Below are 25,060 nucleotides of genomic sequence, written 5' to 3'. Positions count from 1 at the left end.
CCTTGTCATTGAGTATGGATTTTTCGATAGATCTCTTATTGTTTTCGAATAGCTCAAAAGCTCAGCAGCTAATCGACGGGCGGTCTTCGTGAGACGAGTCACTCGCCAATACCATCACAACTTAAGCCAACAGACGATTCATCATTATAAAGCAAAACGCATTGAATATTTCAACAACTGCATGTTATCGATAACATAAGCAGCTGCATAAATATAATTATCGGGAATACTATACTACTCTGTTGAGTCACCTAATGACATCGATAACTTAAGCAGCTGTCTAAATATAACTATCGGTAATTGTATTATTCTAGTTGAGTCACTTGAATTCTTCATTTAGCAATTGCTTAAGGAAAACGACATAATTTATGTATGTATATGTGTGTATATATATACTATTCTCTGGTTTATTACAGCGTATATTGACGTATGTAAAAGTCCGAAAAGAACATTCAGTTTCATTTATTTCAATTCATATTCATATTATATTATCATATATGCATGCATATCTCTCTATATTACAGGGTATTCAGTTAGTTTGGCAGTCTCTATGAATGACGTTGCTGATTATGGCTCGTTTGTATCTTAACGATTGCAAAATTCATCAGACTAAAGAAATGCACACACACACATATATATATAACAATAACGGGGTTTTTATGTTTCAGCTTCTTCTCCGCCGTCTTCTTCTTCTCAATCTGCTTTTCAGGGCGTATACGCAACGCGCTTGTGTAATATATTTCTTAGAAGACACGCGAATTATTATTATTATTACAATTTTTCTTTTCGTATAGATGTCTGTCTGTCTGTACATATTTGCATTGCCTATCTGTGGGAGATACTTAAAAGTTTCGCTAGCAAATATAACGCACATGGCATTAGCACACAAATTTATGCCAATTGGGCAATTAATTAAGACTGAGAAAACTGAGACTTGAAAGATATACAAAAACAATAGAATAGAGACATCTACGGGAGATAGAATAGAGCTATTTACGATAACTGAAAGATGGAATGGAAATTCTTTATGATATATGAGAGATATAATAGAGATATGGACGATATATGAAAAATAGATAGGTAGCATAGAGTAATTTTCTATAAAGTCAGTTAGTTAGTTAGAGTTGTTATATATAATAGATGGAATAGAACTATATCGATATAGAAAGAATAGAGTAATTTATCTATGCAATAGAATTATCTGCGATATAAGTAAGATTTAATAGAATTGTCTACTAGATGTGATATATAGAATAGGGCTATCTACGATGTAAGCAAGATAAAAAATAGACATCTATGGTATACGGAAATATTAATATTGAATATAGAATAGAATTATCTATTATATAATATTATTATCGATACATGAGTCGAGAGTTATTTTTATATATTAAGTATAGAATTGAATATGACAATAGACAAGAACTATATAAGATAGAATGGCTTTTTACGATTTTTGAAAGATGGTAAAGACATACATATATACAATGTACGAAATATATAAGAGTCATCTACTATATATCACACCACATCAAATCAGTCACAATCAATCAATCAATTCTTGAAACGTAGCTTATCTGCAAATACCTTATATACCATTTAAACCATCTCATTATTAAAAAAAAAAAAAAAACAAAACAGCTGATCAATATGTTGTCTATACACATATTGATAATTATTAATAAGACTCAAACAAAGATTTAAATTATATTTAATTTGTAAGCATCCAAAGTTGCAAGAGCTTTTAAGATAGGGTTTACCATAATTCATCACAAATTGTGATCAAAAAGTGAAAGAATTAATTATTTATTTTTGTTTTCTTTTGTCTTGCGGCAAAACACTTAAAGATTTTTTTTTTTTCAAAGCATCAGAGAGATAAGAGATGATCAGGAACAAAGGTGAGAATTTTGTTGGTTTCTTTGTTAGATTTCTGATCTTTTATGAATCCATTATGAAGCTGTTAAATTTTAATATGAAACCTAACTCCTTAGAATAATTTATCTGTTATTCATAAAATCTTTTATTTATAATTTTCAGATGTAGCTAAGCTGGCTACATTTATACATTTTTCTTATGATGAATGTAGCCTTTTATAAGACAGACTTTAGTTGGTCCATTACAAAATTATTATAAAACTAATTATTGAAATTATTAGATATATTATTATAAAATATTCATTTATAAGATCTATTATAAAAGCTATGATTTGAAGATGTATTAAAAAAAGTTCTGTATAATTGTATTCTGATAATAAGTGTGAAATTGTAACTGTATATGCTTTATATATGTATGTATCTATAAATTATCCTATCTACATCAAATTTATTTTCCCTAGAATTTGATTATGGTGGAAACGTATATTTTTGAAAATCTACAGTCACTGCTTTACATAACTCTTAGATTGATTCAGCTAAATCAGTTTAAGGACACAATTTTATTTTGTATATCATTCATGTAACAAAAGCTAGATATTTATATAAACTGATTGTTACATTTAAAAATAGATATGTAAAGCGGCATTTATAGAGCCTTGACATCATTAGAAACCATATCAAACCTGATTTATTTAGCCTATCTCAAGCATATCTTTATAGATGACTAAATGCCGATAAGTTCTCTTTATTAACTCACAGAATATATACATACATACATGTGTATATAAATGTAATTCTCTTGTGGTCTATAATTTTAATAACTGTATCGACTATCTTTTAGTGGCTGCTTCTTGTTCTTTCTATTCTTCTATTGGCTGTCTTAGCTTTGATTATTTTATTTCCCGGTTTAACTTGACTTTTGCCTCCTGACTTTCAATTTCCATTTGATCTGCAGGTGTGTGCGTGTGTGAGTGTGTATGTGCACTTACTCGTATTACTTGGACCACTTGGATCACTTCCCATGTACTGCCTGCCCCACCCCACCCCGCTTCGCTTAGATATCTCGTTTGGTATATGGCGGCTATAATTTCATGCGTTTAACAGGTTTTGCAAATTTCCTTTTTTCTTCATTCATTTCTAAACGTTAGTTTTTTGTTTGTTTTGTTGTACTCTGCTCTTATCACTATAAGAGAGGTATATTGGCTTTATGCTGGAAGTTACACTAAGCACAATTTTCTTGAGCATTGCATTTTTAATTCTTCTCTTCAACTCTTCATTATGATGATTACAGAGTATTTAGCAGTCGAGCGCACTGCTTTTAATTGGAAAAACCGGCGTTGCAAACGTTAATCCAAGTCTCAGTTCGATTTGCCAAAAGCCAACAACAGCGAACACAAAGATCCGCTGCTCGGGGAACGCGGAACCAAAGGGGGGAGTGCCGGAAGGGAGGCAGGTGGCCAGGCAATGGGCAGAGTGTGGGGGGAGGGGGGTGCAGCAGGCCGTGCTCGGGTGTCTCTCTCAAAGCCTGCTTGGGCCCGGCACCGACGAAACGAGACGACGCGACGACATCCCAAACACCACTTGAGGAAAAAGTGAATTTTTTCATAGAAAGTTGCTGGGCAACATTTGCGACGTGGCGGGGCAACCGATTGCCGATACTTGAAAATAGAAAATAAAAACAAAAGCAACAACAACAACAGCAACAGCAATAGCAGCAGCGGTAGCAGCGGCAACAGCAACAACAAGTGTGTCGAATGCCGAATTCTGCTGCAGCCTGTTTCACTTTCCAGCGTTCCGCTCGCGTCGCAAATGGCGAAGCAAAACTCTGCTCGACGAGCGCATTGAACTTTCTACCGACAGGTGGCGCTGCAGGCAGTGCCATTTAGCCCACAAACCAAATCGAAGCAGCAGCAGCGGTATGAGTAAACGGTAACAAAGCGACTGCACTTTGGCTACAGCGAAAAAAAGCTAACGAAAAAAAAAAAAAAAAAAAAAAAAAAACTGTGCCACGGCGACGCGTCGCTAATGACGCCATCGCCAATGGTCGCGTCGTTTTTTACGAGCTTACGATTTCTCTCCCGTTCCCTCTACTTCCTCTCTCTCATGCTCTCTCAATCTCTCTCTGGTACACTCGCTCGTTTGTTCACTCTATCGTTCTCTTTCGCTCTGGCCTTCCTTTAATGCGCGTTAACGGTCTTTAGAACAGAACAAGTCAAAGACTGATCTAGCCAAGCAAATGGAACGACTGAGCGATACCCTAAATAAATCAGCGAACAAACTTATTCTCAACATTGAAGTCTTATATCATATATCTGAAGCTCTGTCACAGACTTGTCAGCTATGTTCGCCTGGCTTATAGAATTTTAATCGTTCCCTGAGCAGTGGAGTATTTTATGGGTAATGTTAAAGACAAATAGTTTACTGTGTTTGACTGATCAATTCTTAATTCTTAAGATCTAGCCAAGCAAATGGAACGACAGACGGAAACCCCGACTGGAACTTTAATTGTACTAAACTAACTTCTGTTAGTTTTGTGATATATGAAAAGTACTAGATGAGGTTTTCAGGTCACAAAATTAGTCTCTTTCTTTTATTCGATCAAGATCGACCTAATTATATGACTTATATGCCTGACTCATAGACTCTAGCCTAGAACATATCACAGAAACTATTCACTGAAAAAAGATCTCCATAGAATTTAAACTTAAGAGCTCATTATTAATTATAAATCAAAACATGATCTCTCTTTAGCATATTCTTTAATTAATCTCATTTCAATTTCAATATTCAATCATGTCAGCAGTCGCAACTACCCCATCTCAGTTGTTTATAGGGTATACTCATGGAGAAATGGCAAATGACTTGAAACCCATTTAGCTTAGATCGAATAGCGCTGTCTATGCGTGGCCCAAGAACCGGGCCAACTAAGCAACCTGGCCAAAAGCGAAGACGAAGACGTGTGTGCGGCTCCCTCTCTGTCCCTCTCTCACCCTCTGTGCACGTGTGTGTGTGTGTGTATGTGTTAACCAAGACGGTCAAGTGACATGCAAAGCGAAAGCGCGGCTAACAACATGAAACATGAAGCAGCTAACAAACATGACAGAAATGATGTCAAGCCAGCGGGCACACCAAACAGGAACAACAAACGACAACAGCAACAACAGCAACAACAGCAACAACAACAGCGACAAACGACAGCAACAGCTGCTCGCAGCTGAGGCCAATGGCCAAACCCGGTCGATTGCTGTGCGTGCGTGTGTGTGGGTGGGCAAAGGCAAGGCTAAAAGGCTGCTAGAATGTCACAAATGACCTTGACACAGACACACACACACACACAAACACATACATACATGCTAGCACACCTTCCTTCCGCTGCGCGCACACTCAATTAAATAAAAAACAGAAAATAGATATATTAAAAATTGTTATCATAAAGCAACGTGAGACAGCGCGAGCTTTGCCATTTGCCATTTGCAACTCGCCTTGAAGCCTTTTTTCTTACCACTTTGTCATGCCACGACTTTATCGATGGGCAGCAACAACAACAACAACAACAACAGCTCCGACAACAACAAACTATCAATTGCCAGCCAATTTCAATATTTCTTATTCGCATGTTAAGTGATTTCATAATGAAAATGAGTCGACTCGATCGACTACAGCTGATGTTCAAGTAGTTGGGGCTTAGCCAACTGCGTAATACCTGTTCAATTCAAATGGAATACACGTAACCCTAATTGGACTATCTGCAGACTAAGTGCACAAAAATTCACATGCAAAACTTGTTGATTCTAGCTGGAGAGCTGTGTGAACATTACATTAAATGCCCCTAACGCTGAGGATAATTTGCTACCAGGCAGCTCATCCAATTAAATGCAAATGAATGGCAAAGAAAGAAGGCTTAGACGAGAGATCATCTAAAAAAATGTAATGCGTTGCAAATTTATTTTAAGAACAAAAATAATACAGACAAAGAGATAGTGAGACATTTATTACGAGTTTTATCGTGATGTTGATACATTTATGATAATTAAAAATAAAAACTAAATTGATATTTGGCAAATTATTTACAGGCTAAAAATATTAGAGATAGAGAGAACGAGAGAGAGAGGGACAGAGAGAAGGAGAGAAAGTAAGACATATATTAACTGTATGATGCAGATAATGTAGTTGAGATAAGTTAATAGGCTTAAGTTAGCTTTAAGCAAATTAGTTTACAAATATTGAGGAGCACAAGAGTAATAAAGAGACAGGGAGTGGGAGAGAGTCAGGGAGATGTTATAATAAAATTTACCGCCCATTTTATTATTATTAGGATGCCTATGTAATTAGTACCTTAAAGAACTTATATTATATATACTAATGAACAAATAATAAACAGGATTGAATTAAAGAGAGATAGAGATTGTGTAAGCATATATCGAACACATTATCATGAGGATGGCATTTTAATAGTAGATTAAGAAAATTTACTTTGCTTAGCATATATATACATATATTTAGGGAGATACAAAAATAGAGGGAAAGCGAGTGAGAAGGCGGAACAGAAAGTGTTTACATTTACCAGCCACTTTATCCTGAGGATAAATTAGCACAAACAGCAAGCATGGCACAATCAGCAACTATTTTTTCTTTCAGCTGTAGATTCAAATTTCTAGGCAGCTGCTCTGTACTTCATGACAAGGTCTTAGCAGCCACACCCATACGCACCTAGGAAATTTGGGACTCTCGTTGTTGTTGTTCAGCTAATACAATGGATATTGGACCTAGTGTTTAGCCCAAGCTTTTGATAATAATATCATTTATCTTGTGATTTATGTGCGGGCTAATCACCGTGTTTTCTGCATACTTATTTTTTATGGAGCTATTATTATTATTATATTATTATTATTAGTAAACAACAATAGAGTTGATTATTGCTCAATTTCAAAAATATGAAATATTGTATATATTATGAATTTATTATATATGGAGCATTTTAATTCAACATGTGATAACACAAATCTTAGTTTCTGATGAACTTGAAAAACTAATCATATATAGTATATTATACAAATATATATTATAATAATATAGTATTAGACACACAATACTATGCTATACTATGCTATATATGTATATGATATATTATTTTATACTATACATTGTATATAGCTATGATCTATTTCATAATTCTGTAGAATATATAACTATATTTGATTGTTGTTTTTGTTTATTTTATGTATGTATTTATTTGATATTTTATTAAATTTTGATTGTTTTTCTCATAATTATACATCAAGTTGATATACATACATATATCTATATATATATAGCTAATTATTTATATTTTCTTTAAATTTTTTTTTATAGTTTTATTTATGTGTAATAAAAATTTGTGTTTTTTAAGAATTGTATAAACATAAACGAAATGCAAGAACTGCTTCGAAGGAGTATTAATTAGCGTGTATATACAATATATATATATATATATGTGTGTGTGTGTGTGTGAGTGTTTATGTGTGCGTTTGTTGTGCATATGCCTTTGGCCTTGCATAGCAAGCAACCCCTCGAACTGCAGCAACAACAACAGCAACAGCAGCAGCAACAACAACAACTGCAATAAAGTGAAGCGGATGAGCGACAGGTAAAAATGCTAATACCAGATAACGGCAAAAGGCAACAACACCACCAACAACAACTGCAAACAGTGACAACTGCCTAAACTCTGTTGATGTTGTTGTTGTTGCTGAGAGACAGCCCTGTTGAGTTTTCCCAGGCGAAGCAGCTTTGCTTGCATTTGCACAGGTGCTCAAACTGAGAGAGTGAGAGTGAGAGCGAGAGCGAGTGGGAGAGATAGATAAATAACAAGAGCATCCGCAATACAGAACAGAGTCGAGCTAAACGGCCACCCTGCACATACTAGAGTTGCCACTCCAGGGTTGTCAAGCCCATTAGAGGGAGATTTGCAAATTGTTGACTTAAATTAAAAGTTTTCGCTTTATCAAATCGTTCGTTGTCTGCCTCTCCATGTTCCTCTCTGCTTCAGCAACTTTTAATGGATTTTCTTTCATTTGATGTTTCACATTTTTGTTGCCTTTTCGATCATCAAAAATTGGAGCGAACATCCGCTCAGCAGTCGCAGCAGCAGCAGATGCCATTAGCAGGTGTTGATAGCGCTTTAAAGTTAGTTGTATTGAATGCAATTACGTGAACTTTCACCTGGCTCGAGTGTGACATAGAAAGAAACATCTATTTCTCTCTAATCGAAAACTATCCATGAACAAATTTATTCTTAACATTAGATGATCATATCATCATCATCATCTCTGCCATCTCATCGATCATTTCGGAAGACTTGTCATAGACTTCTCAGCTTTGTTCATCTGGCTCATCGAATTTTAATCGTTCCCCGATCATTAGAGTATTTTATGAGTAATATTAAAGACATATTGTTTACTTTGTTTGCCTGACCAATTCCCGTTCGAGATTTATTCATCAAACTCAGCAATTGCAGACCAATCTATACCTAACTTTAACGAGCGATTACTTATGTGACTAAGTTCTCAAGTTAAGTGATATGTGCGTACTATATATCATATATTCGATATGCAGTGCAGATAACTGTACTGCACTAGCAACTTTTTTAAAACGGATGTGGATAACATTTGCATGTCTTGCCTTACGAAGTAGGAATTAGACCAAGTTTGATTACATATGTATATATATACATATATATATATCATGTATACATTTTATATACTATGTATGTAAAATATGTGATATTAGTATTGTAATCAAATCTGTTACAATAGATATATATAAGTACATATAGACCCCTTAGTCTATAGATATTCGCTCATTTTACCATTTGAATTGCTATAAAGAAGATATGGGAGATTTTGATATTGATATATACCGATACAAGAGATATATGAATGTATATTTCATATGTTTATTTATGTCTCTATCTACGCATTTCTATTTCTTCTTGAAACAACTCATTCCAAAGAAGTTATAATATAGATGTTCTATAATCTATAAGACACTATCTTATACTGCATAAAAACTAATCACATATTGTCTTTGAAACTTTTGCTCGCATCCACTTCTGTTCATACTAGTCTCTCAATGCGTATCTCAGTCAAGATCTTGAAGGCAAGCTTAAATCTATAAATAGCTATAAGTAGATTGCAATTCAGGGTGGGTGGGTGTCTGGGTTGGTCTTAGGGATGGCGTACTTATGGGGTTAATGCTTACCGCACACGTCCAGCCAGCCCTCGACGCGGCTGGGGTAGGAAATTGCATAGGCGCGATTCAGATACGTGCGACGTCCCATGATTTCTGCTTCTTTCGGGTGGGTGGTGTTCACGTTTCCTTTTGGGATGCTGCCACCGCCGTTCTCTCTCTCTCTCGCTCTCGCTCTCACTCGCTGGGGCACACGCGCGCTCACTCTCTGTCGCTCTCCGGTATGGGCGCTCTCTGGTTCGCTATTGCTGCTGCGGCTCGTTATCTTTCGGCTTATCGACAAGTTGTCGAATAGCTGCTGCTGCTGCTAACTATTGTTGTTGTGGTTGTTGTTGTTGCTGTTGCTGCTTAATTTGAATATTGATTTTGTTGTCGCCGTCGGCTTTTGTTGCTATTTATTTGCACATATATTTTCGTTTTATTGCACTTGTCTTCGACCGAGAAAAAAAAAAGTATATATAAAATGAGCAAACGAAACGAATTCGACAAGTCGAGTTTTAGTTTTTAATTTCCACTTGTTGTTGCTGCAGCCTTCTTTTAATTTTGTTGATTAAAAGCTTAACAAAAGCCCGATTCAAGAGCACAAGAAAACAAAAACAAAACACACACAAAAAAATATTAATCACGATTTTTGTTTTATTTGCTTTGGCTTTTTTTGTTTTTGTTTTTGATTTCTTTACGCACGGCTCAAGCTCAATGCTGATTCTCTCTCCCTCTCTCCCTCCCGCACGCTGTTGTTGGTCTCTTCAGTAGGTCTCAGTGCCTGTGTGCCAGCAAACGGCAAAGTGTGCGTATATATGTAAGTATCTGTGTGTGTGTCTGTGATTATTTTTGAGCTATCTTAGCCTTTTTTGCCTTTAACTCAGACTGCTGGCAATTTGAGAGAGACGCGGAGAAAGAAAGATAGAGAGAGTGAGCGAGCGGAGATGCTTCTACAGTTTTGTGTGCCGCCCCCCGCGCCCCCTTCAATGCGTGACAGTTGTTGTTGTTGTCTACACACACATTTTCATATAGACGCATGCACATACATATGTACAATATATTGTTAATATTCTGCGCTGAAGGCCGGTCGGCGCATATTGAAGTTTTATTTATTGTTGCCGTCGCTGTTGTTGCTGTTGCTGTTGCTGTTGTTGTTGTTGTCGCGCCAACAAAACCAGAAACTTTTTTTAAGAGTCACAGGCGCTGCTCATACAAATACTTGTATATATACAAATATATATAAATATAAATATATAAATATATATTTATTTATATATACATAAGACTGCACACACGTGCATATATATATGCGCTTTTCTGTGTATTATTTTTAAATTTACGACGGCTTGCACTCCAGCAACAAAACCAAAACACTTGACCAAAACAATTACCACACTTGTAATTCAGAGAAGAAAAAAAAAAAAAAGCATTCGAAAAAAAAACCGCTCGCGTTTTATTTGGATATTTTTTTTTAAATGCACGTCAACTGCGCGCAAATGCAACAAACATTTAAAACGGAAAACAAATGTAACAGCTCGATGCGTGCGCGTGGAGACGCGCGACGTGCCAACCGCGCAGCAACAAACATTAACTAACTAATAAACAATGTGGCCGCGGCGAGGTAAGCACAAAAACGCACTAAATGCATGCGCTCTGAAAATAACCAAAATCATACAAAAAATACCAGCACTTTGGTATTTTATGAGCGCTGTTAAAAAGTGTGCCACTGGCCATTTTTGGTGCCAAAACGCGAGAGCAGAAAGTATGCACAGAGCCAAAGCCTGCCCATAGCGCCAAAGCTGAACGTGATTTTGATTTTTTAAAAGTTGCTTTCAAATATAACATAGGATGTAGTTTAGTTTGAATATAATTATTTGGAATATAAGACTGTTTCAAGTATTTGCATGTATATTTGTTTTACGTTGATCCTAAAATTATGCTACAAAAAGTACTAAATACCAAAGGCTGAGAACCGAAAATATATAAAGCAGAAATTGCAAATTTGAGTTGGACCTATAGCAAATTATGCACATTACCGCGCACATTTAATTATGACAATAAATAGTAAGCGAGCATAACATTTACGATTGCAGATAGGAAGAGAAGTACAATTTCTGAGTACAAAGCTGCAGTGAAAGTAAAAATTAAATTGCCTACTTTTGGGACTGTTGCAAAATTGAGTAAAAACTGCGACTCAGAGGCCAACTTTAGCCGGGAGAAGAAATCAGTCTCTGTGCGCACTTCAATATTTGTGACAACAGCTGTTAGAGTGAGTATAAGAGAGACAAGCGAAGATTTCATTCGACTTGTTGCAGGGTAATTTTTGTTGCAAGCCTTTAAGGCTGCACCATAAATGCGAACACCATTAAAACAAATGAATCGATTTGTAATAGATTTACGAAAAAAAAAATGTTTTACTTGTTAAACGGTTTACATGAGTTTTAATAGTGCACATAATTAGTAGGTAGTTATTAGAAGATAATCGAATACACATAAAATTAATAACATTATTTATAAGTAAGTAGTTCTTGAACTTTTTGTTGTTGTTAATGTTTTTGCTACGCATTGTTTCAGCAACGCACAACGAATTTTACTATATATGTATATATATGTATATATACGAGTATGTATATATATGTATGTATGTATGTATGTATATATCTGTGAATATATGTATATATCCATACATACATATATATCTATATATAAAAATATATATATCTATATATGTATATATTGGGTATACGCATAATGTTGTTCAGTCTTTGATTTTAAACTTAACGGGTTAAAGAGAGAGAGAGAGAAAAAAAAAAAAAAAAAGGTACATACATATACATATATGCATAAAACTAAGTTTGGATTATGGTTAATTGATATTTTTTGATATTTGATTTTTTGTTTTGTTTTGTTTTAACACATTTCTGTGGAATGTGCTAGGAAATGTCCTTGGCGGGGCGCAGCCCCATGGAACGCTTCAGTGTAATCGTAAGCTAAATAGTTCTATATAAATATATATATGAGTGTATATATATTATGTTAGATTGTTTTCTTGCTGTGCCCTTTACATTTTACTGGGCTCCTCCTCCTGACCGCTGCAGGCGGGCGCTGGTGAAACCGAACCGGAGCCCGACGCTGAACCGGAACCCGAGCCGGAGCCGGAACCAGAGCCCGAAGTAGCGTCCGCTGCAGACTCCATTTCATTGGCCGCCTGCAGCTCGACGAATATATCAATGAGATTGTTGATGCCAATCAAATAGCCATCCTCATGATTGCCCACCTTCCAGGCCGAATAATGGTCGATCCTCATATGAGGCGGCAGCGCCACCGTCTTGGCAAAGTCAATTAGCCAAACGCTGGCGTGCGTCTGATCGTGCACGAACAGCAGCGAGCTGCCAATGACCTCGTGAGTTTGGAAAAACTCTGAGACGGCCAAGGTGGCCCGTATGGCCCGTAAGCGTTGTATATATCGTGGCTGTAATGGAAGAACATTCAGTTAGGGCTCATAGACAATTTCAACTTAAACTAGGATTATTTATGATTGCAGCAAAATTTGATCATATTTGAAAATACAGTTATCTAACCGTGAGTAAAATATTATTACAATAAGAGTGTTCTAGAAATGAGTATTCGTCAAGCCTCTGCGATGAACTGATATTCAAATCATCCTACTAATCTTTCTTATAGATTACATACAGATACATAATATCTATGATGGGTTAAAGATGGGGATATACAGGAAAACATAAGTACGTTAAGATGTGTGTATTTTTCATATCACAAGTCTCTACAATTTGAAATATTTCTTTGAAGGCATTTTACGGAATTTACGCAGTAAATTCGAAATCTCTTGCGTTTAAATAACTTCATTAAGTGATCGATTATTATCGATAATATGAATGTGCGATGAGTTAAAGCAATGATCAATGCTGCGGAACATATGTACATTTTAAATTTCAAGTCGTTGGCTTTTGTAGATTACAAGATTTGATGTATGAACAGATACACTCGTGTGTCGATATACCCGGCTCTGTGCGCTAATTGAGGTGCATATAAACTTGATGAGCTGTGTCACGCCTTCCTACTTCAAATAGAGAGCTATTTGCTCCATAAATTTACACACAAATATCAAGCACATTTCTATGACAATTTTCCTATTTCGAATAAGTTCGGACTGAAGACACTGAAAATATGAATCTATGGTAAGGAGTGCTTCATCAATGATACAGCCAATATCGTGGGGTCGATAGATAATTCAACAATTTGTATACCCTCTATGAGGTTATTGATCTAGGTAAAGCCATACGCTAAAACGCACCAGAATATGTGGATGGCCGCTGAGGAACTCGCTGAAGGCCAGTTTGATTTGTTCGCGTGACTTGGTCGTCTTGAAATCTTTGGAACTGGTGCCATCGCTCTTCTTGATGCCCTGCAAGTCAAATGGGTGCTTAGTAAATGGCAGCTGAGGTGAGAATGGTCACAGCAATGCTCACCTCAATGCGAAAGCCCAACGTTGCAGTGCTCGAGATGGTCTCGCGCCAGACCATGTAGCGTGGCTTGGTCACCGCCTTGGCCGCGTGCTCCTCGGCATTGGGCGCCTGGGCATCTATTTGTATCATCTTGTCGTACATGTCCTTGCGCAGCTTGGGCTTCTCCTTGGCCTTGGACAGCTCCTCCTCCAGGTAGGTGCGCACACCCACTTTGCAATCCATGACGCACGGCTGCACATAGTCACTGAGCAGATCTTGCAGCTGCAGATAAACTGAAAGTAAACGAAACTTTGATATAGCTAACTCGTAAGACGCAATCAGTCAATTAGTCGATTGGTCAATTAGTCGAATAGTCACTCATATATGTAGTTACACAGCTGAAAAAGTCTAAAATTTGAATATTTAGTCACTTAATAAGTCAATCGATCTGTGTGAGTGTCTGAATCAATCAGCTCATAAGCATTTCATTCGACTAGTAGACCTATTAAGCATTTACACCTGAGTTAAACAGTTAGAGAGAAAATCAGTCAACTGATCCATTAATAATTATGCATATACAGTCATCGACTCGATCGATTGGAGCCATATCACTAAGTCAATCAATCAGAGTGCTTTCAGGGTGCCAGTCATCCATCAGTTAAATCAGCCGGTAATCAATCCACCTATTGATTATTCATTGAAGGCATTTATCAATCAGAGCTATATCAGTCAGCCAATCATCATCTGTGATGATCCAGCCGTAAGTCATTTGGTTAGCCGTCGATTAATATAGGCAATCATATACTGTCAATCAGTTAATGTGTCAGGATTCAGTGCGTCAGTCTATCAGCCATCAATCATTTAGTCAGCTTTCAATCAGTTAGCACATAAAAAAGGGAGTGAATCCATCCGCAGTTATTATCAACTGACCCATTAATTTAGTTAGCGTATGCGGTCAATCAAGACACTCATTTGATCAGTCAATAGTCATTTTTCAGTCAATCAATGAATTCATAAATTAGTCAGCCAGTCAATCATAAAAAATATGCGTTTTCTAATCATTCGATATGTCAAATTGACTATTCGACTTCAGTAAGTATCAGTCAATCAATCTCTTAGATTTAGTCAGCATCAGTCAGTCAGTCATTAATATATGTATGTGTTCGAGGAACTATGTGACTTACGTTCGCCATCCTCGCTGGTCACCTGACCCTTGTAGACGGGCACATATGGACGCAAGACATCCTGCATGAGCACCTGGAAGCATTCCTCCTCCTTGGGGCAGAGCTTCTTGAGGACGGTGCCCGGCTCGGGACCCGCCTTGAAGTTGCCCTGATGGCCGGCCAGCTGTACCCATGGATAGCGCTGCTTCTTGTACGTCTGAAAGAAGGGCGTCCATTGCACGATGTTTCGTATTTTCCGCCAGCCAGAGCTCTGTGAAAAGACAAGAAACAAACAAATGAAATAGCATACCAGAATTTACATTAAAAAGAAAGGCATTAGGACAGTTGCGTCATCGAGTGACTGCTGTAATAGTTCATCCAATAACACGTTTTAGCAAAAACGTGAATTGTTAGCACTTCCAGTGGACCCGCCTCTCCACTCGGGCATCATTTAGAATACAAGGCGATAAAAGCTTATAGCATGAAACGGGGCCAGTTATAAGATCTATAATGACGTCGATGCTTACGTAACTAGTACTTAAGTGGTAAGTGCCGGCCGGATAAGTCGCGATTGACGCCGGATATTTCTCGAAGTGAGTAACAGTTGTGAGATCTACAATAACGCTTACGTACTTAGGTAACTACTCTGTAATTGTCTAGTAAGTGCGGGATAAGCTGCGGATAAGAGGGGATATGTCTCAATATGTCTCAATGCCGATAAGAGTATCATTAGGTCAGCATGTTTCGCATCACGGATATATTTGATTGAATCGGATAACACTAAGATAACACTGGTGGCGAATTGCAGCGGATACAAAAAAAAACTAGGGTCAATGTCATTAAAGTGAGCGCAAAATTAGAGTATTAGTATTGGATATGCGCCGGAGAGCACCGGATAGTGGCGGATGCGGATAGATCTTGACGTGTGGCTAATGACGTCAATGCTTAAATGGCGAATAGATAAACGATTGGTATTTATCAAATCAGCACTTAATTAAGGTGTTTATGCATGAAATCAGTGCTGTTTATTATCCAATTGCGCCGGATACATTTCGCAAGCGTTGCCAATGACATCGATCGATGTGCTCAGCTACGCAGCAGATGCAAATATATTTAAATTGGAGAATGCTTGATGACAAATAGATGGCAGATGATAGTTGGCGGATAACACTGGATAAACACTTAAAAGGCGAAGCCTGTCATGAATGCACCGGATAATGCCAGATAAGCGCAGAGCGGCAAACCGTCCTCTTACCTTCTTCGTGCCGCTTGCTGACGTTGCACCCGTAGCGCCCGAGCCAGAGCCCGATGCAGTTGCGGACGAGGCCGCCGATGTGGATACATCCGAGTCCCACTCAGAGCTCAGATCATCGCTGCTGGCGTAGCCATAATCCCTTGGCATGGGCACCTCCAGCAGCGACTTGGAGTACTGTATGTAGCCGGGGCAGAGACTCTGGCCCAGCGGCGAATGACTGCGACGTGGCGGCGTCATCATCGTCATGGGCAGCGAGTGCTGTTGCGAGAGCTTGCGCCCGCCCGCCAGGCTGACATGCTCGCCCGGATTGGCTGTGATGCTGATGGTGGGCATCGACAGTTTCTTCTCGGCGCGCTGCTTGATGCCATGCGCCTGGGCAAACGCCAGGCTGCACTTGCGCGGCTGCATATTGTTGCCGGACAGCTTGCGCCGGAAGGTCTTCTTGATGGCGCCGGTGGCTGTGGCATTGCCACTGCCGCTGCCATCCAGGTCAGGCTTCTCGGTCTCGCTGTCGCCATCGTCGCTGTCAGCGGTGGGCGGCGTCTTGCTGATGCCGATGCCGGCGCCAGTGCTGTGGCTGCTATTGGCAGAGCGACCTGCATCGCTATCGACGCCATCGTCGTCGTCCACGTCGGCATCGTCGGCATTCTGATCGTCCTCGTCATCGAAGCGCAGCTTGGCTATGTCCTCGGGCAGAACGTCCGGGAAGTGGAGCAACTTGACCGTCACCTTCTTGCCCGCCTCATTGTAGTACACCTCCTTGGCGCTCATCCTGTCAAAGTCCTCGTAGATGCGCACCTGCGGCGACGGCGGCGGCGTTGGCGGTGTCGTTGGCGTCGTCGCTGGCGACGTCGCTGCAACTGTTTGTCCGTTCACGTTATTCGCACTGCTTACGGCGGCTGCTGCGGGCGGGCGTGCGAGTGCGCACACGGACATTTTACACGACATGTGACGGGCGTCCACGCGACGTCCACTTACGCATCAGACGCACTGTCTCAACCGGGCACAACAACTGCACAGAAATACCCAAAAATCTATGAATCAATGCTTGTTGCTGTCGCTTGTCGCCTGTCGCTTGTTGCGTGTTTCTTGTTTCTTGTTGCCTGTCGCTTTTTACTTGTTGCTGTATTCGGTTTGATTGAATTCTGCGCATTTGCGAACCTGTTCGCGCCTTAGCCAACCACAATTGACCCACCAAACGACCCACCGACAATCCAACTTGTATTTGCGTCGATGTGACTATAACAGCCTTTTGAATACCCTTTCAAATGTAGTTTTTAAGTGTCGGCAGAGAATTTGGTCTTCGAAAGCAATGACTATACCAAATTATACATTTCAAGATATGCAAGGTGAAGAGCAACTGAGAAGCATATACATCAAATTTGTAGCTTTGAGAAATTCTAAGACCTTATGGGTATGTCTTAGATACTCATTGAACCTTTCGAATTAGAGATAAGTCTAATTATTTTCTTCCATTGGATCAAGAGGAAAAAATATTAGAGAGTCTGCCCTCTTTTCATTTTCTACAAAGATAGAGAGATCTAGCGAGAGAAGATTTTATTGCTGCAATGTCGATAGATCGGAAGAGACTGAGTAAAATGGAGATAAAGAGGGAGTGAGATGGAAGAATAAAGACGAAAATATACGAAGAAAGTAAGGAAAAAGACGAAATGTGAACGCAAGAGAGAGAAAGAGCGAGAGAGAGGGAAGAGAGAAGCGAGTACTCTTCAAACTTTTCTTCTGCCTTAAACACTTCCCTAACCTTCCTCTCGGTAAGGATTCAAATCCTTTGTTCAATACTTTTCTAATTGCATGACATATCGAAAAATAGATTATAGACATCTATCGTAAAACAGCTTTAACACTTTACGAAATATTGTTACCAGCGCATCGGCGATTCGGCGTGGCTCAAGAGAATCGTGCTTCTTTTCTTTTGGGTTTGTTGTCGAAGTGTGGTTGAGGTTGTCGCTGTCGATGTCGTTGGCACTGTGGTTGCTGCATCGACGCACACATCAATCAAAATTGATTAAATTTAATACATATGTATGGTCCAGCAACAACAAGCGAAGCGCACGCATCTAAGTAGGCATTGCAGGAGCGTGCTGGCATCTCGGCACCACCATCTGCGGTTCGCTTGCAAAACCACCAAAACCACCTTAGATATAAGTGCACAGCGGTGTGTGCGTGTGTGTGAACTCTTTAACCGCAAAACAAGAAAATTGGAATACGTAACATCAACCAAAATCGGAACTAAACGAGTCGGGGGCAAGGCAAAAGCGAACAACAGTCGCATTATGATAATAATGGAAATGGTAATGCCAACAGCAACAACAATAGTGTATCAAGAATGGAAACACTGCTATCCAGTTACACACAAACATACATATTGAGTCAACAACAGCACTACCACATACAGTGATCGCTCGCTAAATTGAAACAACCTTCCAGTTCCAGAATTTCGAACCGTAAAGTTGTCTAAAGGAGACAGATAGACAGAAGATATGAAGATAGGAAAACTAGACAGGTCTATAGGTACTAAGGTGATAGAAGTTAAATAGAAATATATATAGTAGACAGATATAAAGAAGATTTAAAGATGAATAGAAAATAATACAGCTTGATGGTTGAATCGACGGAATATAGATATATGAAATAGAAAGCAGAAGTAAGCAAGGAAATATGTGAATTGTAGGCTTTATAGTCCATGAGGAAAAGATACAGAAATATAGATGGATAAATAAATAGAGTATGGATAGAAACCAAGATAGTTAGCGAGTTTCATTGAAAGATAATTAGAAATCACGATAGATGTATCGATATATAGAATATTGAAATATTCATATAGGTACCTATATATTCATATAGGTCCTAAGGATATAAGGATAGGTAATAAGTATAGGTACTAAGATATAATTGGAATGATAGAAGAAACAAAAGGTAGATATATGCTAGATAGATAATTCTATGGATAGAAGATTAAATAGAAAATAAGATAGATAAGCCGGATATCCAGTTGGATTCATAAACAATTAGAAATATAGACAGATGAATATATATGTATATGGAGGACAAAAGACGAGTGGATAGACAGATGGATCAATAGAGAACTAAGTCGGCTGATAGATAATCTAATATCAATCAAAAACAGATATTAAGATAAGCAGATAGGCCGATACAGAGATACTAGATAGATAGATAGAGAAATGTATAGATTTTTCGATAGACCCATTTTAGATAGCCAACTTATTATTATTAGATAATTATATTATTACTACTGATAGGGATATTACCTATATATACCACATACAATGTCTATAAATTGTATGGAAAATGTCTTTATCTATGCATGGCGCACTTATTTGAAATTACGTTTCTATTTTGGGAACAATTGTAATTAGCGGAAGTTTCCTTTATTAGCGAACGATCACTGTATACTGAAATTTCTTTTGCTCTGCTTCCCGCCGTCTCTCGCCCCTATCTTCCTCTCTGTCTGTATATTACTGCTGTGCTCCTCACACCGAAACATTTGACGTCATTTGCAAAAGTTGTGCGAGGCGATAACGAAACAACAGCCACAACCACAATTGGGAACCTTGGAGCATCGACGTTGTATGCGGCACCTTTTGTATGTTGTGCTTAGTATGTATGTAAATATGTATATATAAGCGTGTATGTGTGCCCCGCATATAGGACACAATATGGCGACTATAAGTAGGCCGATCGATATGGACACCTCCAGATATACCGGAACCAGCTCACTGCAGCTGCAGAGAAAGAGAGGCAAAAGAGAGAGAAAGAGAGAGAGAGAGAGACGCATCAGACACATTGGATGGACAGACGGACTGACTGAGTGCAGCTTCGCATGAATACTATATATATATATTATAAATAATACTATATATATATTTACTGTATATATATGTATATACTGATATATATTTACAAATATATGTATTTTTAATATATACTAGAAATTTCGCTTGTATTGCGGTCGATCGGAACTGAACTGTGTGCAACGGCTGCTGATAAAGGGCCTAGCGTCCAGAGAGCATCTTAATGAATTCGCGATTTTTCGATTTGTTTCCAATTTCTCGATTCTTAGCGTATATATTTAAAAGTTTTCAAATAATACCAAATGCGTATTTTATTATTGACTTTCAATCTCCCTATTTTCTAAATACAAAAGATTCTACAATGTCTCAATAGTCCATCTATATATCTGTATGTAAATACATATTCAAATGTACGAATATTTCCGTAATAAACATAATTCTTAATATGTTTGTATCAAAATGTTGATCTATTCTATATAATCATTTAGCACCTTATGGACTCTTTACCATAGCATTTACAAATTTTATGTATTGCATACTGTCCTTAACGAAGTTAAAGATGTTAGATGTCTTTCTCTTTACCTTTCTATCTCCCTTTCTCTCTCTCTCGTGCTGCCTCTCTATATGCCTTTTTCTCGTTCTCTCGCCGTTTCACTCTCCTCGCTGCTTGCTGCTCTGGAGCACTTTCTTTTACACCGCTTTCACTTGCATATTGCATCTCTATCTGCTTATTCTACTTATTTATAGGCCATGAATATTACTCATCTCTTTGTAAGCTCCATCTTATATTTAAATTTAATACACCTTTCTTTTATAATATATACAATCCACTTTTGTCTTCTTCGGCTTTGCCCTTTCATATATAGATCAGTAGTAGCTTTTTCCTGTCCTTATGCTCTGTAGTCCTCTTTCAGTTATTATTAATCGTTATATCTCTAGTGTATTTTATAAGTTCTCCTTAATTCTTCGCTCGCTCTAAGATATCCCTGTCTATCTTCCTCTCTCATCCTCTAACCTTCGTTCTTTATTTTTAAATTTATACGACCTATAAGTATTCTACTTTTCATTATTAACCTTATGATTTCTAAGTTACTTTGCATACTTATGTGTTTTACTCTCACTTGTTATATGCATATCACTTATCTATCTCTATCGATGTTTTATGTTATATTTAGTATATCATCCACTTTCTCTCTTCTCTCCTTCTAGGTATCTAAAGCGCATCTTTCCACCGATCCTTCAGCATATTTTAAGCATTTACAATTGTATATTGCCTCGTCTCTCCTCTGTTTCTCTCTCGTTCTCTATGGCAGTTTGTTTGGAACACGCTTCACATAGGTAATTTGCCATTCGTTATCTAATGAAAAGAGTTTCGCACATGCCGTCGACGACAGCCCGATATAGACCCACATGTATATATCTCTATATATATGTTCGTTTGGTTGTAGATATAGATGTGGTAATAGATACAAATGTATCCGTAGATACAACATGGTGAATAGCTGGGTGTGGGGATACGTAATGCCTGCTCTGACGATCCCACCCCACTTCCCTTGCAGTCCGCGCCTAACGCCCACTGCCGCACCCCCGCAGACTATCCAATGCTCCGCTGGACTGCGCTTAATGTGCGGCATTCACGCCGCATAACAATGAAAAAGCAACTTTTTTTTGCTCCATCTATTTGTCTGTGTGAGTTTGTGTATTTGAATGTGTTTTTTTTTTTTTTTTTTTGTTTTTTTGTTTCTTAACTGCCGAAAGCTTAAAATTAATAAAGTAAATACTTTTTTCTATTTCAGTTGTGTCGGGCGGTCGCCATTGACGCACAAATTGCGATAGAATTAGAGGGCTGACTGTGTATGTGTGTGTGTGTTGATCGTCATTAAGATCGTTTAAGGCTAGCTATAGCCATCCCGCGTGTGGGTGGGTGGGTGTTTGGCTGAAGCGGTACGTGCGGATATGTATTGAACGATTGATGGTAATTATTGCTGTGTGCGTATGTGTGTGTGTGGTGGAGAGGTGGTGCGGAGCATGCGTGAGAGCTAATGGACATGAGTTGCCATTTTTGGAACGTTGGCGCTAAATGAGCCTCAATTGCCAAATTGCGACAAAAAAAAATATATATAATAATAATAATAAGAAGAAAAAAGCACTGAAATCAAATTTGTTTAATAAAAAATGAGACGCGCTTCGAGTCAAGCGTCTTTATATTATATAATTCCCAATTGGTACGCGCGCGTAGATGAACCAAAACAAGACAACTTAGCTGGTCCCCCACCCCATTCTCTCTCTCCTATTCTCTCTCTCTCTCACACGCGCACGCGTGCTGGCATAGTGCGTAGCGTTCTCCATTGACGTCGACGTTGAAATGTTTACATAAACTGGAATTAATTTCATTGCGGAGTCGTTCCCTCTCTGGCCCTACTCCATGTCTCTCTTGTTCGCCTTCTCCCTCTTCTACTCATTCCACGCTGCCCTTCCAGCAGCAGCTAGCGCGTACGTCGTGAAGGCGCGTGCTTCAATTAACACTTTTTACAGCAAACAAGAAGAAGAAACAGCAGAATCTGACGTAGCGGCAACTGCAGCAGCAACTGCGCAGCTTGCAACGCTCAATCCACTTTCCAGTGATTCCAGCAGAAAACTGTCAACGTGAAAGCTTTCATGTCAAACAAGCAGCAACAAGAAATACGCACATACACATACACACACATCACACATACAGATGTATGTATGTATGCATGCATATGCATGTAATACAGCAACAACTACGCTTAAAATACACAAGTGCACACACTCAGCAACAACAACAAAAATACACACAGAAAAAAACAAAAGCAAAACATCAACAATAAAATAAGAAGACAAAATGAAAACACACAAAAACGCGAGCCGAGGCGAAATTTAATTAAATTTTTTCACTTGGAATTTTTGCGTGTTTCTTTTTTTGGTGTTTTTTTTTTTTTTTTTGGAAACAAGCAGTCAAAACAGCTCTGGTTAATGTTATTGTTGTTAAGGTTGTTCTTGTTTCGTTTGACTGTCTTTATTTCGTTTGTTTGGTGTTGTTGTTTTAGTTACTGTTTCTGTTTGATTTGCTGCAGCTGCTGGAGTTGGACGCGACGCGTGCCAGACATTGGCATAAAAAACGCAAACGCAAACGCGCGACGGCGACGGCGACGGCGAGAAGAAAATACTTTGACAACGGCAAAGGTGAAGCACAGCAGTAACAGTAGCAGTAACAGTAGCAACAACAGCAGAGTCAACGGCGGTAGCCTTTACAATGATAATAACAGTAGAGCTGTGTTGCTGTGGCAGCAGATGCAGAGACAGAGCCCAGCCGCACGCGATCGCTGCAAAAGCTCAACTGGTCGGGGGACACAGACAACCAGAGTCAGAGCCACACAGAGCCAGAAACAACGCTGTGCGGCGTCCGCGATGAGCAGCTGGCAGTGACGCTGACGTCGTAGAAGTCCTCACTACAATGGACGCGCGCAACTGATAACAGTAAATAGAGAGCACGCATACAGCTCGAGAGAGACAGACGGAAAGAGAGAGAGAGTGAGAGAGCACGAGAGAGCAGCAGCATGGGAGTGGGAGTGGTGGTGTTTTTTGAGAGCATTAGGTGCCGTTGGGTGTTCGAAGGCCAAGCGCCAGCCAGACAAAAACAATGCAAATGATAAGTGAAAATGGCAAATGTACGTAGCTTCCATTGGGCAACGCGCCGGGCAAAGCTCATTACAAGCTGTCTGTCTGTCTGCGCCAGTGACGTAGCCGTGTGTGAGAGTGCGCACAGAATATTATAAACAATTGAGTGTGTGTGTGTGTGTGTGTGGGAGTGATAGCGAGAGCGTGCGCGTCAGAATGAGCGCCGCCAAAAGGATCAGAGCAAAAGAGTGCGAAAATTAAAATGGCGTTTGTGCGTTGGAAATCTTTCCATTGCTTGTGGAATATTTTATGGAGATATTTCAATATCAAGTTTTTGTTTTTCCTTTATTTTTTCTTTCACTTCTCATCTCTTTAGTAGACAAATTGCTATAATAATAAAAGCCAGAAAAATCATTTCTCAATTTAAAGTAATATACATATGTATGTACATATATGTATATACATATGTATTATGTACAGATATTAATTACATATGTAAATTAATTAGCCGCTTTCACCATTCATTAAAACTTGTGCTTGACCAGTCAGCATCCTCTTTTTCAATCACTTTTAACTTCTAGCTTTGTTAAATTCTCTCCCTATTTCTCTCTTTAACAGCTGTAAAGCATGTTCGTTCCTGCTACAGCTTTCCAGTTTTGAAATATTTTTCAATGAACTTTCATCTGCTTGTCGCCGCGTACTCTTCGCCGGCTTTGATTTTTTCACGCCTGAGCTACTGCCGCACTCTCTCACACTGTCTCTCTCTCGCTCTACTTCTATATCTGTCTCTGTCAGTCACAGGTAAAGCCAAGCACGTCAGCGTCAAGGCGTATGTCGCATCATAACGCCTGTGACGTCAATGGCAGCACCAACGGCAACGGCAGCAGCTTTCGGACCGGTCCAACAGTCAAATAATTCAATGCGACAACAGCGACCACGAGGCGACGCTCAAGCTGAGGCCGAAGCCGACTTGGCCAAAGCTGTGGCTGTCTCGGCTGCTATCTCTGCTGCGTCTACTACTTGTTAAGCGAGCGACGTTGGTGTCCAAACTAAACTCGCAAAGCTTTCAGTGCGATCGCATTAGCCGGGCTCCGAACCCAGCGCAAGCTTTTGCGCGCTTCAGCTGAACGAATTAGCGCCTAACAAAAGCCAACTCAAATAAATAAGCAATAGCCGGTGAGAAGGGAGAGAGAGAGAGAGAGAGAGACAGAACAAGAGAGTGTGTGTCCAAGTCGTAACAGCTTTTGGGCCACTCGCAGCACCTACCTTCTTTTTGGCCGCCTCGGCCGCGCTGATCACGTACAGATCGACAATGCCCAGCAGGCAGTCGTCGCAGCGGCAGACGTCCTCGCCGAACGCCAGAGAGCCCAGGCTGCTCGTTGAGTCCAGCGAATCGGTTCGTCGCAATCGGCTCACAATGCCAGCAGCGGTGGGTGTGCCGGCCAATGGCATGCCACTGGGACCGGCGCCGGCAACAACGCCGACACCAGCACTAGTACCGGCAGCAGCACCAACACTGGAATTGGCACCGGAACCGGAACCAGTGGCGGCCTCAATTTTGCGCGCCAACAGCTGCTCCATGAGCGTGCGCGGACGCGAGGAGGAGGGAAATAGGGCCATG

At 39.3% G+C, this 25,060-nt stretch overlaps 2 protein-coding genes across 8 annotated transcripts in view; both read right to left on the bottom strand.

The window, feature by feature from the left end:
• The window catches only part of LOC6584789 (ras GTPase-activating protein raskol), a 58,513-nt gene extending 49,043 nt beyond the window's left edge, over nucleotides 1–9,470 (bottom strand). For all 4 annotated transcript variants that reach the window (XM_032732487.2, XM_015161620.3, XM_032732488.2 and 1 more), the window contains exon 1: nucleotides 9,114–9,470. In XM_032732487.2, coding sequence (XP_032588378.1) covers nucleotides 9,114–9,192 — 79 coding nt within the window. In that variant the 5' untranslated portion in view covers nucleotides 9,193–9,470. The remainder of the gene's footprint in view (nucleotides 1–9,113) is intronic.
• A 2,281-nt stretch (nucleotides 9,471–11,751) lies between these two features.
• Nucleotides 11,752–25,059, bottom strand: LOC6584788 (inositol-trisphosphate 3-kinase B). Of its 4 annotated transcripts, none has more exons than XM_015161617.3 (6): nucleotides 23,074–23,172; nucleotides 15,968–16,979; nucleotides 14,734–14,983; nucleotides 13,574–13,842; nucleotides 13,399–13,509; nucleotides 11,753–12,555 (listed from the first exon to the last, which is right to left on the bottom strand). In XM_015161617.3, exons 2-6 carry the CDS (start codon nucleotides 16,913–16,915, stop codon nucleotides 12,145–12,147), a joined length of 1,989 nt encoding a protein of 662 aa, XP_015017103.1. In that variant the 5' UTR covers nucleotides 16,916–16,979; nucleotides 23,074–23,172; the 3' UTR covers nucleotides 11,753–12,144. The 4 variants fall into 4 exon arrangements, with proteins under 4 accessions (XP_015017104.1, XP_015017103.1, XP_015017105.1 ...); XM_015161619.3 differs by having other exon boundaries at nucleotides 22,873–23,164; XM_015161618.3 differs by lacking the exons at nucleotides 15,968–16,979; nucleotides 23,074–23,172 and adding an exon at nucleotides 24,706–25,059 and having other exon boundaries at nucleotides 11,752–12,555.
• Nucleotide 25,060: the final 1 nt, after the last annotated feature.

The sequence above is a fragment of the Drosophila mojavensis genome, unplaced genomic scaffold (assembly GCF_018153725.1).
Source record: "Drosophila mojavensis isolate 15081-1352.22 unplaced genomic scaffold, ASM1815372v1 contig_136, whole genome shotgun sequence".
Lineage (NCBI taxonomy): Eukaryota > Metazoa > Arthropoda > Insecta > Diptera > Drosophilidae > Drosophila > Drosophila mojavensis.
Note: the sequence above shows the minus strand (reverse complement) of the source record. Positions and strands in the feature narration are given on the sequence as shown.

Coding starts and splice junctions, on each gene's coding strand:
- LOC6584788 (XM_015161617.3), bottom strand. CDS start 16,915: ATGTCGTGTAAAATGTCCGTGTGCGCACTCGCACGCCCGCCCGCAGCA. Junction 14,984..15,967: donor CAGCAAGCGGCACGAAGAAG/GTAAGAGGACGG, acceptor GTCTTTTCACAG/AGCTCTGGCTGGCGGAAAAT. Junction 12,556..13,398: donor GCGGCCATCCACATATTCTG/GTGCGTTTTAGC, acceptor CTTCCATTACAG/CCACGATATATACAACGCTT.